General features: G+C 41.0%; 2 protein-coding genes across 2 annotated transcripts in view; one reads left to right on the forward strand and one right to left on the reverse strand.

Moving 5' to 3' along the window:
* The window catches only part of ELOVL4 (ELOVL fatty acid elongase 4), a 50390-nt gene extending 42414 nt beyond the window's left edge, over window positions 1–7976 (forward strand). Inside the window, exon 6 of the mRNA XM_077487338.1 lies at window positions 57–7976. Coding sequence (XP_077343464.1) covers window positions 57–362 — 306 coding nt within the window. The 3' untranslated portion in view covers window positions 363–7976. The remainder of the gene's footprint in view (window positions 1–56) is intronic.
* A 3524-nt stretch (window positions 7977–11500) lies between these two features.
* The window catches only part of LOC143988073 (dynein axonemal heavy chain 5-like), a 310868-nt gene continuing 305743 nt past the window's right edge, over window positions 11501–16625 (reverse strand). Inside the window, exon 106 of the mRNA XM_077487337.1 lies at window positions 11501–11968. Coding sequence (XP_077343463.1) covers window positions 11645–11968 — 324 coding nt within the window. The 3' untranslated portion in view covers window positions 11501–11644. The remainder of the gene's footprint in view (window positions 11969–16625) is intronic.

Consider the following 16625-nt stretch of genomic DNA (forward strand, 5'->3'; position numbering starts at 1 on the left):
TGGTCAGCTTCATAGAATACTGTTATAATCTTTTATGGTTTCTTTTCTGATTGTAGGTCCAGTTCCACGTCACTATTGGCCACACTGCACTCTCTCTGTACACTGATTGCCCCTTTCCAAAATGGATGCACTGGGCTCTAATTGTATATGCCATCACCTTCATAGTTCTATTTGCTAACTTCTACTATCGGACATACAAAGAGCCCAAAGGATCAGCACGAAGTGGAAAACCTGTCCAAAATGGGAAAGCGATTACAAATGGTGGGGCATATGCCAATGGTGTAGTGCATAAAGTGGATAACCACAAATCTGGTGTAGAGACTGGACGGAAAAAGAGAAAGGGAAAAGCAAAGCGGGAGTAGATGACCAGCTTCATGCCTTATACTGCCTGGTGATGTGGATCCACCATGATGGGGTGAAGCATCCCCTTCAAGGAGTCATATTTTGATTATATTTATCCTGTTTGAGCAAAAGGTTTAAAAGCTCTTTAGGTACAATACTTGACTGCAGGCATTATTTCTTTATCTATAACGGAGCTTGAACTGATCTCAATTTATTCTTTCCAGTGCACAAGCTAGTAATTCTATTTTTAATCTGTTTCTCTGGAGGGAGGAATGACAGTTTCTGTTGGCTTGTGCACAGCAAGCGAGTTCCTGCTGAATAATATGTTGCAGTAGCAAAGAGGATTCTATAACCTGTAATTCAGATGATTAAGGGGGAGGCACAAATCACTGCTAGCAAAATAAACCAAGGGATCTCTCTATTCTCTTATAGTTAAGCATGTCAAAATATTATGGCACATTCTCCTTGTTTAGCTGAGAAAATGATGCTATTAGGTTTAATTGCTCGCAGAATCCGAAAAGAAACATGAGGGCGGAGTTTCTCTGGAAGAGCTAGTAGTGTGTGAAAGCCATACGCAAGCTTGTTTTTATGTCATGTTAATGTATATCCAAGGTACCATTTTTATTTATTGTGTAGTTTAGGATTTAAAGCCGATGCAACAAAAAAGGAACTAGGTGCAAAATACAACTAGAAGCATCTAACTAGAGAGTGTCTCTTTCTTTCTGTCTCTTTCTTTCTTTCTTTCTTTCTTTTTCTTTCTTTCTTTTTCTTTCTCTCTTTCTTTCTTTCTGTCTCTTTTTTTAGTTTTCTTTTTCTTTTTTCTTCATATGACATTCAGAGATTGTATGTGAGGAAACTTTGATATACTTCTAATATTCCTCGTACTGCTGTTCCCTTATAATAACTATTAGCCAGTTTAAATGCTATTTTCTCTAGTTCACTAGGCATTAGAACAAAGATGCTGAAGATTATATGAAATACATAGTTACATGAAAGAGTGCTCGTAACCCATAGACACATAAGGCAAGTTTACCTTGATAATATTTACAGTACATTTTTCTATCAAGTTATATTTCCTTTACCTTTCTATGCACCTTTTAGGACTCTTCCATTTTCGGAGGCATGGTTGCCATGCCTGCTTTTTTTTTGCTGGCTGTCAGGGCTGTCCTGTAGTCAAGTGTACTTGGGCTACAATTTGTCCATTTTGTTACAACAGAAACACAATGCCTAACTGATAAACAGATAAATAGGCTGATTTAATACATTTCAATTTCTGCTGCTCTAAAGTAGCGTTGCAACATAATAAAAACTGCCACTGCCCACTTCCTAGAATTATATGTTTGTGAATAAAATTCTGTCTCATCTCAATTGCTAAATCTTTTGCAGTGCAAGTTTTCAAGTTGGCCGGCCAGTATTGCAGGTGCAGAATGCCCCAGAATGCCCAAAAAGGGCAAAGAGCTCTGGTCCCTTGGCAAAGAGCAAAGGTCACTTGAGTCACCCATTGTAAGGTTGGCCACCCGCAGACTTTTTCTGTTCAGCTTACAAGCTGAATATGAAAGAAATGTAATAGATTCCTTCATCCATACTATACATGGTGGATGAACAGATCTCCACCTGTGGCTATTGTCTTCTAATCTAATGGTGGTGCTCCATCTGAGTGGACACGGACACTTTTTGGCCAGCAATTTCCCACCTGGATCCTTTGATCTTTCAATTGAAGGGTGTAAGGCAGGAGTGACCCATAAGATGTATGTTAGGAAGAGGTCACCTATAAGTGGCATTTTGCCCAGTTCATCAGAAACTGTTTGAAATTTGATCAGCATATGCTCAGCCTAACAGCCTGTCTTAAAGAACACAGCTCCAAACCTCCTCAGGTAGTACATACAGGGAAATAGTTTACTTTTTGGAAAATTTGTGCTGCCATTGCTAATGTCACCTTTTTGCCATGTTTTGGATGAGGTCAGCGATGACAGCCTGTATAATTTTCCAAGTACAGTTTTCTTAAACTAAATATTTTACGCAAATTTTTTATTTACTTAACACCAAAACCATAAGAAAATTGTAGACCCAAAATCATATAAGGAACGATGAATGTTAAATAAGGTGTATATTTTAGTGAAATGTTTGGTCACGTGTGTTGTAAAGGGGGGAGTTTAGTATCATGGGCCTGTAGCGCAGTCCCACAAAGTTATTGCATTGCCATGTTGGTGATTTGTGCTGGCATGCACATAGTGTAGTTCACATATTGCATGAATGTTACTGAATGATGGCCCAGTGTAAAGCAGACAGCATATCAGGAGTATTGTTTTTTTATGTGTTTGTGTGGGCATTATTACTGGCCAATCCAAAGACTGTGTTAAAAGTTGAAATACATTATTAAATGTGAGAATGTGATACATCGTTCCTCAGACAAGCGGCGAGTTTGCTGCTGCCAGTACAAGAGATTACTCCTTTTATTGATAGTATTTAATAAATTGCTTCCAGCCAGATGATGGTTGCTTTCTTTTAAATGGGGAATTCCTACTTAACTTAAAAATGAAAAGTCTACCACCTAGTAATGTTGTGTACAAAATAGGATCAATTCACAAAGCTAAAACAAGGACATTTTTTTTGTGTTTTTAACATTAGTCCAGTAATGAAATACAGTTATATGGCTAAAATAAAAACTCATTCCTTTTTTTATAACAAAAGCTTAGTGGGTTGAGCCTAATGCTTCCATTTGTATCGTTATCTGTTCCAGTATGAGCCTTTGTAAAACTATAAGTTCGTAACCAAATCAGATACCTAGGTGGGTGAGACACACCTTGATGATCAGCGAGGGTTTTGTGCTCAACAACCCTAGGACTGAAAGCAGAGAAAAATGCTATTTGGTTAAGCCATTTGCCCTTTCTTATGCAACAAGTATGGAAACGAAAATTATTTCCAGTAAGGATCTGATAATATAACTTTAATGTTTTTCATTACCGATTGCCTCAAATAAGCTAGAAACCCCCTTTTTAGCAGAGATGTAATACTTCATAGTTTATTAAGAAGCTACGCATGATGTTAGTCTACTATGTTAATTTATGTGTTGTCTTTTCTAATGTTTGATTTGTTGGTGACAGGTCAACTTTTAAGTAAATTTATGAAAATAACATGACCGTTTAGTTGATTCAGTTATTGTCCTGTATGAAATATTGTTACTTGGGTCTCCTTGATAAGTGCTATGTTAATTTTTATGCTTATGCTGGTTATATATTTTAAGTGTGTTCCAATGAATGTAAAGTCAATGTGCAATCCTATAATATTTCATGTGTGCCCTTACATTAACCTTCTAATCTGCAGCAGTTGAAATGTAAAGGAAAAGAATGGATGATACAATTTCTCATATACAGGGGGTCCGCAACTTGCAAACATCCGACTTACAAACGACTCCTACTTACAAACGGAGGGAGACAACAGGAAGTAAGATGAAATCTACCTCTAGGAAGGGAAATTCTCCTTAAGGCTAGGTTCACACTATAGCGATGCGGGAACGCCGCGAATCCGCAGCGTTTTCCCGCATCGCATACCTCCCGCCGGCAGTTCACACTGCCCTATGCGGACGGCTGGGAGTGTCAATGATATGTTAATGACACCCCCAGATCCGTCCGCATATCGCAGTGCGATCTGCACACTCGCACAGGAATCGGATCGCATGGTGTGAACACCCATTCGATCCGATTCTGCTGCGGACCAAAAAAAGGGTCCCGTGCGAGTTTGCTGCGGGAGCGATGCGAATTCAGCCATACTATCTGTATGGCTGAACTCGCATCGCTACGGAGATCGGATGTGATTTGCACTGCAGTGCGGTGCGAATCACATCCGGATCTCCCCCCGCAGCAGTGTGAACCCAGCCTAAGAGTTAATATGGGAAAAAGGTGTCTCCACTGATGCTTTTATCACCAATCCTTTTTTCCCTAACAGCCCAAAATTTTCTAAATTCAATTATCATTGGGACAGAAAGTGAGGTGAAATCTTGTGTACAGGGGCACAGACAGCTAAACAAATGTTACAGGGGTGATAACCCTTCCCTATGTTATCCAGAAAGCTTAAAAATAGATTTTTTGGCTGGAGCTACACTTAAAAAATGTACCTGTTCCGACTTACAAACAGATTCAACTTAAGAACAAACCTACAGTCCCCATCTTGTTTGTAACTCAGGGACCCCTGTACTGACACTTGGCCTAGAGCAGGCTTTTCATTTCAGCCAGCCATAGTGTTTACCAGATAGTTTGGTTACCAAACCTCTTCCTCTGTATGAGTTTCTGGTTTTGTTGCATTTCCCCAATGTTTTTTAACTTTTTTTTTTTAAATCAGCAGTTATGTTTTCAACTTTCAATATTGAATCCAGTTCACTGACTAATACATGGTTTTATTATTGCAAAACTGCTCAGCCAATTAACAGGAAACCGGTAAAGTCAAAAACTTGAATCGCTTGTAATTTTAAAGAGGGACTTTACTCATAACAACTTGATAAAAAATAATGTTCTTTAGCTAGAAACATACAGTCCACATGAATAGTTATGCTACCAAAATTAGTGTGCTTTAAATTGCCTCCAGCATTGTTCCTGTTTCATCTTGCTGGAGGCTGCCATTTTGCTGAAGCCCAGAGTCCCTGAATAGCAGTAAATCGTAAAGCGGAACTAAACCCATCTCTTTAACAGTTTCAAAAAAGTTATATTGCTGGAATTGCTAATTGTGACAACCTTTACTTGTTTCTTCAACCAAACTGTCAAACAATCATATAACTTATAGCATGTGCCGCACCATGGCAGTTGCAGATCAGAAAGAAGCAGCTTCCTGGGCTGTAAAGTATAGGAGGATTTAATTCCTCTTTAAGGCTGTCAGCAGATCGGCCTCTACAAACTCGGCAGTGCCTAAAAATGGAGAGCAACTGAGCATGTGCAGAGCAGGGTGAGACAGTGTATTACTAGATTTTAAACAGTATAGGCACTTAGTTTTAATGTTTTACATAGCTATACCTGCAAAAGGGGCCAACCTGAAGTGATCTAGCAGGACTTACATTTTCTGACTAAAGTTCCACTTTAGGATGGCTTCGCATATGAGCCACATGCGGCTCACAGCAGGGGTCTGGTGCATCCTGGTTCACCGTTTCAGGTTTGATTTTAGCCCAGATTTTGACCTGAATTCAGACCTGAAACGGACCAAAATTGCACACACATAAAACGGACCGGCTGTGGAGATATGTGAACCGGCTCCACAGAGAGCCGGTCAAAATCTCCTCCTATTGCGAATTGGATGCGGAGAACCAGCATCAAATTCGCAATGGTGTGAACCCAGCCTTAAAGTGTAAGTTCGCCTTTACAGAAAATCTGTAAGGTGAACTTACACTGGACCCTGTCCCCAACTCCTGCTAACCTAGAGTCCGGCAATCGTTCATTCTGACAGCTCGTATCGCCGCTGTACAGGTCTGGGGATTTTAAATCTCTGTGGCTTTTTCTCCTCTTTGCCCGCAAAGATGCCAACCAATTAGAATGCTCCTAAACGTACTTCCTGACGTGGTAGGTTCTGGAGATTAAGGCGACGGGAAGTCTAAGCCCCAGGACGGTGAGGCGGTGACCCAGTGTGTCAGTGCAGGTGAGAGGGTCAGAGGGATCGGGAGGATGTGGGGAGTGGGTCCTCTGTAAATTCACCTTACAGATTTTTCTGTAAAGGTGAACTTAACCTTTAAGTATAAGCTCTTTCTTTGCAAGACATGAAAGGTGTTACTATTCTTGTAACGTGACTTCAATGTAACCTCAATTTTCCTTTTTTTTTTTTTTTTTTTTTTCCAAATGGAAATCATTTCTGCTGTTTTTTGTTTTTGTAAGATTATTGCAATACACAGCACAAATTGTACAGTTTTGCAATGTATTCATTTTCTGCCTGTGGATACGCTATATAAACACAGCATAAAAGTAAATTACGTATATTATTTATTAAATTATTTACAGCTTTTTGATAACCGTAAATGCTAAAATGTATTTAAAGGGTTTTGAATATAAGCACAGTTTTAGGGGCATAAGTCACTAACTTAAGCTTTCCAAACAAACTTCGCCTGCTGGGCTGAATGCGAAAAATTAACTCAATGTCCCCCATCCACACTAAATTTCCTGCTGATGGCCATTGTATTCTGACAGCAGGTGTCTGAGGCTGCCAAAATACCTGAACAGTTGCTACATCTTTTTGGCTGCAGTCACTGTTAGGCCGCGTACACACGGGCGGACTATCCGTCCAACTAAGTCCGTCAGACAATCCGACAGACAGTCCGTCCTACTTTTGAATGAACGGACTTGACCACACACGACGAACAGACAGTCCGCTGAAAGCTTGCGTGATGACGTGTATGGCACGTACGACGGGACTAGAAATTCGACGTCCAATACACTGCAATGCAACCTTCGGCCGTGTAAATCCTTTCTGAGCATGCACCATACTTAGTCCGTCGAACTAGCCTACTCACGAGCGGACTGTCCGCTGAAACCAAGTTTGGACGGACAATATTACGGAAATTCCGAAAGACTTAGTCCACCAGACTGTCCGCTGAAAAAGTAAGCTGAAGCCCACACACGAGCGGATTGTCCGCTGAAACACGTTTCAGCGGACTAAGTTGGACGGACAATCCTCTCGTGTGTACGCGGCCTTAGGCTTATTTTTCAGTTGACATTTCTCAAACCAGCATGACCACCCCCTCTTGGAATTTTGTTTCAAGATGCCATGGAGTTTTTTTTTTATGCAGACAAAATGACAAGCACACATCACCTATGTTTTATATTTTGTTTATTTAAGAACAAAAACCATAAAGGTTATCAGTCAGGAATGAAAATGTGATGTTTTCCACTTTTAATTGATAAAGTAAGTACCACCTTGTCTAGTCATAGAGAACATGCTGGGGCGAAACATGTTGGAATGGTGGCCTGGATGAGCTGAGGCTGCTTTTACCTTCTAACCACTCAGGCCAGGTGAGGTGTGCGGTGGCCGGTCTATCTCTTCCTATTTCTGCAGTGATATTTAGATTTTTTTTATATTCCAACTTCTAAATCCAGGTTTGAATGTGACTGACTGCCATGCAGCAATTACTCATGTTTCACATAGATTGATACAGTAAATAAGGTAAACAGCAACATGGGATAATTCTCAAATCATGATTTTAAAACATAATGGCCCCTGATCTCAAGTGATTAAAAGGTTAGCTACGGTATATAACCACACAACCTCATAAAGCAGCAACTGCAAAGATTGTTGACCTATTGTTTGTGGGTGCAACGCATGAGCCATGATGTTCTTTAGTTAAAAAAAAAAAAAAAAGCATTGTACGAGGATTTCAATACATAATCTGGAGGCTGTTCCAATAAAGTGTGTCTTATTGCTATTTTCCATTACACAAACTGTGTAGTACTTTGAGGTTATCTATTTTCTTTCTGTTAATTTTATGGTAGTGTGTGAACGTTGGCATTGCCATCTTATCTGTACATATGACTCTTTTTTTCAAGTTCTGTGATTTTGTCATTAACCAGAGACTCATTTTTGTTTTTGGATGCAGTTTGTGGAAGTAAAACTTATGTTCATAAAGTTTTGGACCAGTAGCAGGAAATAAAGTCAATCTCCAACAATGGTTTGTGTTCTGTGCAGTGCTGGCAGCAAACTAATCACTGCAAATAATGCCATTCAGTTATTTTTTTTTTTTCCTGGGTGAAACTGATTTGTGTAATTTAAGACTGACAATTGCCAGCCATGAAGAAGAAATTCCAAGTGTCTAAAAATTGATAATGTGCGAGTTTGTACTCATAAGGTTTATCCCAATTCTTACACATTAATGTAGATATAAAATACCACCATTTATCCCAGTTAAATGATAATTAAAAGAAGAATCCTTAAATATATTTTAAATAGTGCCTCTCCTATTCCTTTTATAGTTTCCTGCAAAACACGGTTCAGCTAGGGAGAGAAAGGGCTAGCAATCTAAGCCAATCAGGCTTTATTAAATTGCAGTAACACAGGGAGATGGTTGATGTGATTGGAAAATAAAGGATTGACCTCATCCATGTGTTTCTGGTTCTTCACTATCCAATCACAGGCTAGGGCAGTCATTAATCAAGCTATATTACTTTAACTTTAAAGTAGTTCTAATGGCTTTTTACCCTAATGCATTCTCTGCATTAAGATAAACCCCCCCCCCCCCAACCTCCCTTTATACTTACCCAAGCCCTATCTAGAACCAGCAATGTACACAAGAGCAATGTCACTCTCTCCCTCCTCATAGCCTCAGGCACAGCAGTAGGAGCTATTTTCTCCCACTGCTGTCAATCACAGCCAGTGAGGAGGGAGCGAGCCTGCAGGAGTGGGGGCACTTGGCGGGGGAGTGGAGCGAAGATTCCTGGCTGGGGACCTGAGAAGAGGAGGATCAGGGCTGCTTTGTGTAAAATCAATGCACAGAGAAGATGAGTATAACATATTTGTTATTTAAAAAAAAAAAAAAAAAACGTTACAATCACTTTAATGAAAACTGAGCGCAGATGCCGATGGTGCTCTTTTGACCAAGGATGTGTTATTTTCTTCAGCCAGTTTTGTAATCTAATATAGACATTTTTTGGGCGATAAGACAATCCAAACATATTTTTCTGCTGTGATTGTTGGTCTGATTCCTTTCTGTAAAATAGTTTTAACTATTTATACTGCCAGTAGACCCATTATTTTTCCACTAACTGTAAAAGGCCAAGCTTTCCACCAAAAAGGCTTTTATATGTACAGGAGGTCCCATTTTCAGTTGCTAAATGGTTACAGCAGCTATAAATCAACCAGCCAGGGGTATTGACAGGAGCAGATTGTAAAGCATCCCAGGGAGACCACCGCCTTGTAGAATTGGGAGCTGCTGGTCACCCTTTTAAATAAGGCCTCAGAGCCAAAAAGCAGAAACTGGCACGAGCAACAGGTATAAATGAAACATTTATACAAAGCAACTATTTACAAAACTTTAACGTTTGAGTAGACATACACTTTAAAGCGGAGCTCCATCCAAAAGGGGAAGCTCCACTTGTTCGCACCTTCCCTTCTCCACTGCCACATTTTGGCACTTTTTTGGGTGGGGGAGAGCGGATACCTGGTTTTGATTAGATAAGGTTGCTGTGGCGATCTCCAAGCATTTCTATTTATTTATTTTCCTGACTGGGGCTCCTCTAACTTTTAACATTTTAACTTTTAAACAAACACTGATGTATTGCCAAGTATCGGCTTCAGTGAGATAGGGTAAAGGAAAAAAAAACAGCAACCCAATGGTCCAAAGGCGCCATTTACAGAATTGAAATTAAGTTGTACCCTCATTTTAACTGTTCCAAAAACAGTTATGTAGTGAGATTGCGTTTAAGGCCTAATATATGAAACCAAGCAAGAGGCTAAGACCTAAAAATATATTCACGACAATCACAATAACAAGATGTTCTGCTTTTCGTTTGTGGTCCCTAAAGCTGACAATAGATAATCAATTAGTTCATTTTTTTATTTAGCCAGCAGGCCAAACGGGGAAAAAAAAGGAACTGATTTAACACAAGTGAGTTGGATGAAGGTATTATCCCCCGCCAGGACTCTCCGCTGTTAGAATGCAGTGATCAGCGTCTGCAGTCAGTTGACTTCTGTTGAACAGGGATGGCCGCACACGGTTCGAAATTTAGCCATTCCCTGCTGAATCGTCTGAATTTTGATCCACCTATGGCCAGCTTAAGTGAGCGGGGGGGGGGGGGGGGGGGTGGTTGGATTTTGGGAGAAAGCATTTAGTGCAGTGGTTCTTTTAGTCCTCTGAATAATATACTAAAAAAAATGCATTTTTGTCATATGCAGATATGGTAAAGTGATTCTTTGTTTTATATACCAATGTTCTTCTTAAAGCGGAGGTCCACCCTAAAGTGGACCTTCCGCTCATTGGAATCCTCCCCCCCTCCGGCGCCACAATTGGCACCTTTCAGGGGGGAGGGGGGTGCAGGTACCTGTACAGTACAGGTATCTGCACCCACTTCCTGGATAGATCTCTGCGGAAAGGGGCGTAGATTACGCCCCTTTCCGAAAGTCCCCCGCTGCCTGCTGGGAAACACACAGATCCCAGAGGCAGCGGGTCCATCCTCATTGCGCAGCACGACTCGCGCATGCGCAGTAGGGAACCGGGAAATGAAGCCGAAAGGCTCCACTTCCTGATTCCCATACCCAAGATGGCAGCGGCAGCACCCAAGAGACGATCGAGAGATCGGCTTCGGGTGCCGACATCGCGGGCGCGCTGGACAGGTAAGTGTCACTATTTTAAAAGTCAGAAGCTGCAGTATTTGTAGCTGCTGGCTTTTAAAAAAAAAAACGTGGACTCCCGGCGGACTCTCGCTTTAATTGCAGTGTCCCCTTAGCAGAAGCTTCCTGCAGTGCCCTTCGGTGGGTTAGTATACAGGAATGCAGCAGAAAGAATGCTTCTCCCCTCCAGAACTCAATTTTTTTGACAACATAACACAAGATAAACTATCTGCTGTTTTTATATTATTTCATTCCTCTTTTTAACAAAGCAGCCACTAACTATATCATTGTAAATTAAAATGTTATTTCCATATATCAAATCCTTGATTTGTGTTTGATTAGCCCTTCAAATGTGTTTCATCACATGCTGGTATTCTTTTTGTTGGTGAGACACTACTAATGCAGTTCTGAGGCAGAAGGGCCTGCACAAGCTTCCTGAGATGCATTAACCTGTGTTGAATGGGGTGGGGAGGGAGCAGAATCTCAGCACTACATATGGCGAGATATTTACCAGGCAGAAGCTGATGGCTGACGCAGTTTAATAGCAGGGATACAAAAATACACAAGCTAAAAATGGATAGAATAATGTACCCTTGCATATCTAGCATGTCCATTTCAAGTGAAAGTGACAGGGAAAGTGTATATACATTGTAATAATTAGAAATGCATAGCATTTTTGTACTAACAGAAATAAACCACCCTGGTGAGGGATTAGCTACCTGGATTTAATATATAAAGCTCTTATAAGAATTAATTCTGGACCTTGTCAAATACAACTTCTATTACCTATAACATACCTTAGTCAAAGATTTTTTTATAAACCCATACTCTGCAGAAAAAATAAAGTAAAGTATGTGCTCAATGCCTGTTTACTTAAATAATTTTTATTTTGTTTCTTGTTATTTTATTATTTTAAGAGAATGGGACCTTTCTACATACTGAAACACAAAATAACTGCATTCACGATGCTTAAACAACTGCTTTTAGAATTAAATTCCCAAATGCTGATTTGTCAAAAGGGATGTATGGTTGCTTTCATGCCTCGGAGAGCCCACCGAGAGCCGGCAATGTTTTCTTTGTGGATGTCCAGATTAAAAACAGGCTGTTTGTCAGATGTTAAGGAGAGGAATACTGGGCACATGTAGGCATCTGACACTTTTGGATTATCACTAATGCCAGATTTTTCAGAGCTGGGCAAACACTGCACATGGATGATTGGTAATGTGTTTAGACTCTTCTGTGGAGAATCCACAATCTCTCCATCTGTCTTGTTCCAGAATATCCCCCAGATGTGGACACCATATACAAACATACCTTCATGTGGTGGATCTCTAATCTAAAATGTAAAATGTAATCTTTGTTAGTCAATACAAGAAACTTATAATAATTAGTCATTTGGCATGCTGTTATTATTGTAAGTTGCTGAGATAGTTTGGCATAGCTCCCAACAGTTCCAGTCATGCAGAAATGCACATAAGAATAAAGGAAATGGACTGAGCTCAAAGTTATGTTTTCGCTTTTTGGAGCAGAATCTATAATACATATGGCTTAATATAAGTAAGTATGTCCGTAGTATCCACGTTCTTTATTTGAGACATTTATGCAATAAATTGAAAGATAGATAACAATGGCATTAAAAAACAACCTCCTACAAATCCCCCAAGACAGTCACCTATTCATAAAAAATACTACTATAGTATTAAGAGTACTATAGTTGATCCATGGTTGGCATTTAGCATAAAACTCTTCTGATCTAATACTATTGGTACTGGCCCATTTCTCATCTTCCGTAATTTTGTTGACCTGTTTCACCCAGTGTTCTATGGTGGGCACTTGTGGCTTTTTCCAAAAAGCTGAAATTAGCCCTTTAGCTGCATCCAACATGTGTGGGACTATATGCTTCTTGTATGCCCTGATGGAACTTTGACTACCATGAAAACGCCATGGCACAGGATTGTCCCATATTGAAGCTGTTGTTATTTCAGAAATTGAAATCCTGAACTCAGCCCAAAATGGCCTAATCTTGGGGCATTCCCAACAGATGTGTATATGAGATCCTTGTTGTCCACTGTTAGAGAATTTAGATTCTTATTTTATAATCATTTGTTTGTTTGCAAAAGATCCTTAAAAGTAGAATAATTTCATATTAACCAATATATGTTATTTCGTAGATATAGAAAATTTTTAACTTTTTAGATGACTGCTTCTTTCTCATACTTTTATAATTTTACTGGGTGAAAGTTCAATAGAATAGATTCAAGTTATATAGAATTGTCTCAAAGTCCTTAAAATGCATATAAGTCAGACAGATGAGATAAGAAAGCAGGTGCTTAAAATAATTAGGTGGAATACGGAAAAGTTATGTGCAGTGCATTAATTAAGTTTGACAAGGTCAAACAAAGGTCTGCTTGAGCTCTCATTAAAACTGTTTAAATACATTGAATAAGGATATATATATATATATATATATATATATATATATTGTAAGTGATACAGTACTTTTACACATAGGATTATGTCGTAACACATATAACACATCTGGTGGGATTATTGAAAGTTCATTCTCTCAAAATCGTAAATCTGTAAATCCTTGAAGCTAGTTAAATCTTATCAAGATGAGGAGGGTTTGATAACACAGCTGGGTGCCATACTGTCTCTACACAGGTGTTTTTAATTGGACAAAAGCAGTTATAAAGGTAAATATTTTTTCACCTTAATGCATTCTATGCATTAAGGTGAAAAAACATCTCAAAGTACCGGCGCCCCCAGCCCCCCCCCCCCCCCCCGTTTTACTTGCCTGACCCCTCGAAAGTCCCGTGCTCGCCCCCGGCGTCCTCTTCCCCGCTCAGCCTGGCCGCTGTTTGGCTGGAGTGGATGGATTGAAAGCAGCGCAGCCATTGCCTCGCGCTGCTGTCAATCACATCCAATGACGTGCCGCATCGGGGCCAAGTGATACAGCGGGCGGCTATAGCCGCCCGCTGTATCACATTGGCACGCCCGCAAGTGCTTCTCACCATGCGAGGGAGCTCGCATGAACGTGAGAAGTACTTGCGGGAGGAAGCAGAGACAGCCGCCAAGGGACCCCAGAAGACCAGGTTCAGGGCCACTCTGTGCAAAATGAGCTGCACAGTGGAGGTAAGTATAACATGTTTGTTATTTTTATAAAAAATAACTTTACAACCCCTTTAACCACTTGCCGACCGCCGCACGACGGTGTACGTCGACAGAATGGCACGGGCAGACATATGGGCGTACCTGTACGTCCCTGCCTTCCCGCGGGTGGGGGGCCCGATCGGGCCCCCCCCCAGTGCCAGCGGCGGTCGGTATCCGTGCAGGAGCGATCCGGGATGAGGGGGCGGCCATTCATTCATGGCCACCCCCTCGCGATCGCTCCTGACGAATGGGAGTGAAGCATTGCATCACTTACTCTCCTGTAATGTAAACACAGGAGAGGAAGTGATGTAATCTCTCCTCCGTGTCGGTATTTTTCGTTCCGGCACCGAGGAGAGAGGATCGGTGAGTTGCACCAACACGACACTTCACAGTAGAACATGCCAGGCACACTCACACCCCCCTTTACCCCCCGATCACACCCCAATTACCCCTGCCCCCCCAGTCACAGTGACACCAATTGCATTTTTTTTTTTTTGCATTGGTGTCATTTGTGACTGTAATAACTGTTAGGGCAGTTAGGGTTAGCCCCCTTTAGTTCTAATGTACCCCCCTAACCCCCCCAATAAAGGTTTAACCCCGTGATCACCCCCCGTCGCCAGTGTCACTAAGGCTGGGTTCACATTGCAGCGGTTTATGAGAACGGATGTGATTCGCACCGCACTGCAGTGCAAATCACATCCGATCTCTGTGCGATTCGAGTTCAGCCATTCGCCGCAAATTCGCACGGGACCCTTTTTTTGGTCCGCAGCAGAATCGGATCGCATGGGTGTTCACACCATGCGAATCCGAGTTTGCAGATCGCACTGCGATATGCGAACTGATCTGGGGGTGTCATTAACATTTCACTGACACTCCCAGCAGTTCGCATAGGGCAGTGTGAACTGCCGCCGGGAGGCATGCGATGCGGGAACCCGCCGCGGATTCGTGGCGTTCCCGCATCGCTCCAGTGTGAACCCAGCCTAATAAGCGATCGTTTTTCTGATCGCTGTATTAGTGTCACAGGTGACGCTAGTTAGGCAGGTAGGTATTTAGGTTCGCCGCAGCTTTTTATAGCGCCAGGGGCCCCCATATACTACCGCATAAAGCCCCCTGATTGCCCCCTAGTTAACCCTTTCACCAGTGATCACCATATAACTGTTACAGGTGACGCTGGTTGGTTAGTTATTTTTTTATAGTTTCAGGGCACCCGCCATTTATTACCTAGTCTCACTAGTGTACCCCTAAATTTAGGGGTGTCTACTTTCCAAAATGGGGTCATTTGGGGGGGGTTTGTGCCATCTTGGCATTTTATGGCCTTCAAAACTGTAACGCCCTTAGAAAGCCTGAAGGCGGTGCTTGGTTTTCGGGGCCCCGTACGCGGCTAGGCTCCCAAAAAGTCCCACATATGTGGTATCCCCGTACTCAGGAGAAGCAGCAGAATTTATTTTGGGGTGTCATCTCACATATGCCCATAGCATGTGTGAGCAATATATCATTTAGTGACAACTTTGTGTAAAAAAAAAAAAAAAAAAGTTTGTAATTTTCCCGCAACTTGTGGCAAAATATAAAATATTCCATGGACTCAACATGCCTCTCAGCAAATAGCTTGGGGTGTCTACTTTCTAAAATGGGGTCATTTGTGGGGGTTTTGTGCCATCTTGGCATTTTATGGCCTTCAAAACTGTAATAGGTAGTGAGAAGTGAAATCAAAAATTTACGCCCTTAGAAAGCCTGAAGGCGGTGCTTGGATTTCGGGGCCCCGTACGCGGCTAGGCTCCCAAAAAGTCCCACATATGTGGTATCCCCGTACTCAGGAGAAGCAGCAGAATTTATTTTGGGGTGTCATTTCACATATGCCCATAGCATGTGTGAGCAATATATCATTTAGTGACAACTTTGTGTAAAAAAAAAAAAAAAAAATTTTTTTTTTGTCATTATTCAATCGCTTGAGGCAAAAAAATAAAATATTCAATGGGCTCAACATGCCACTTATCAATTTCCTTAGGGGGTCTACTTTGCAAAATGGGGTCATTTGGGGGGGTTTTGTACTGCCCTGCCATTTTAGCACCTCAAGAAATGAGTCGTAAACTAAAAGCTGCGTAAATTCCAGAAAACGTACCTTAGTTTGTAGATGTGACAACTTTTGCGCAAACCAATAAATATACAGTTATTGACTTTTTTTTTACCAAAGACATGTGGCTGAATACATTTTGGCCTAAATGTATGACTAAAATTGAGTTTATTGGATTTTTCTAATAACAAAAAGTAGAAAATATAATTTTTTTTCAAAATTTGCGGTCTTTTTACGTTTATATCGCAAAAAATTAAAATCGCAGAGGCAATCAAATACCATCAAAAGAAAGCTCTATTTGTGGGAAGAAAAGGACGCAAATTTCGTTTGGGTACAACATTGCATGACCGCGCAATTACCAGTTAAAGCAGCGCAGTGCCAAATTGTAAAAAGACCTCTGGTCATTGACCAGCAAAATGGTCCGGTCTGAAAGTGGTTAATGAACATATAGGAATTCTGGGAGTGAATAAGTTTGGTTGTAGAACAGGTGTCAGATTTATAGTTAGTTACATTGACATAGATCTTAGCGACCAATCATATCTAAAGCCTCATACACACGATAGGACTTTGTACAAACTTTCCCTTGGATTTTTGTACAATGGGCGTAGGCCCTGAACTTGTATTGCATACACACAGCAGGACTTTTTCAGCCAACTTTCACCAAATCACATGGTTTTTCTGCTCTTTACCGCCACCTTTGGTCAACTTCTGTATTGTTGTCTGATCTTTTGCATTGGTTCTGAGCATGCCTGTTTGTACTTTGTACAAA

The sequence above is a fragment of the Lithobates pipiens genome, unplaced genomic scaffold, assembly GCF_037356315.1.
Source record: "Lithobates pipiens isolate NorthernLeopardFrog02 unplaced genomic scaffold, aLitPip1_a1.2 Scaffold_18, whole genome shotgun sequence".
Lineage (NCBI taxonomy): Eukaryota > Metazoa > Chordata > Amphibia > Anura > Ranidae > Lithobates > Lithobates pipiens.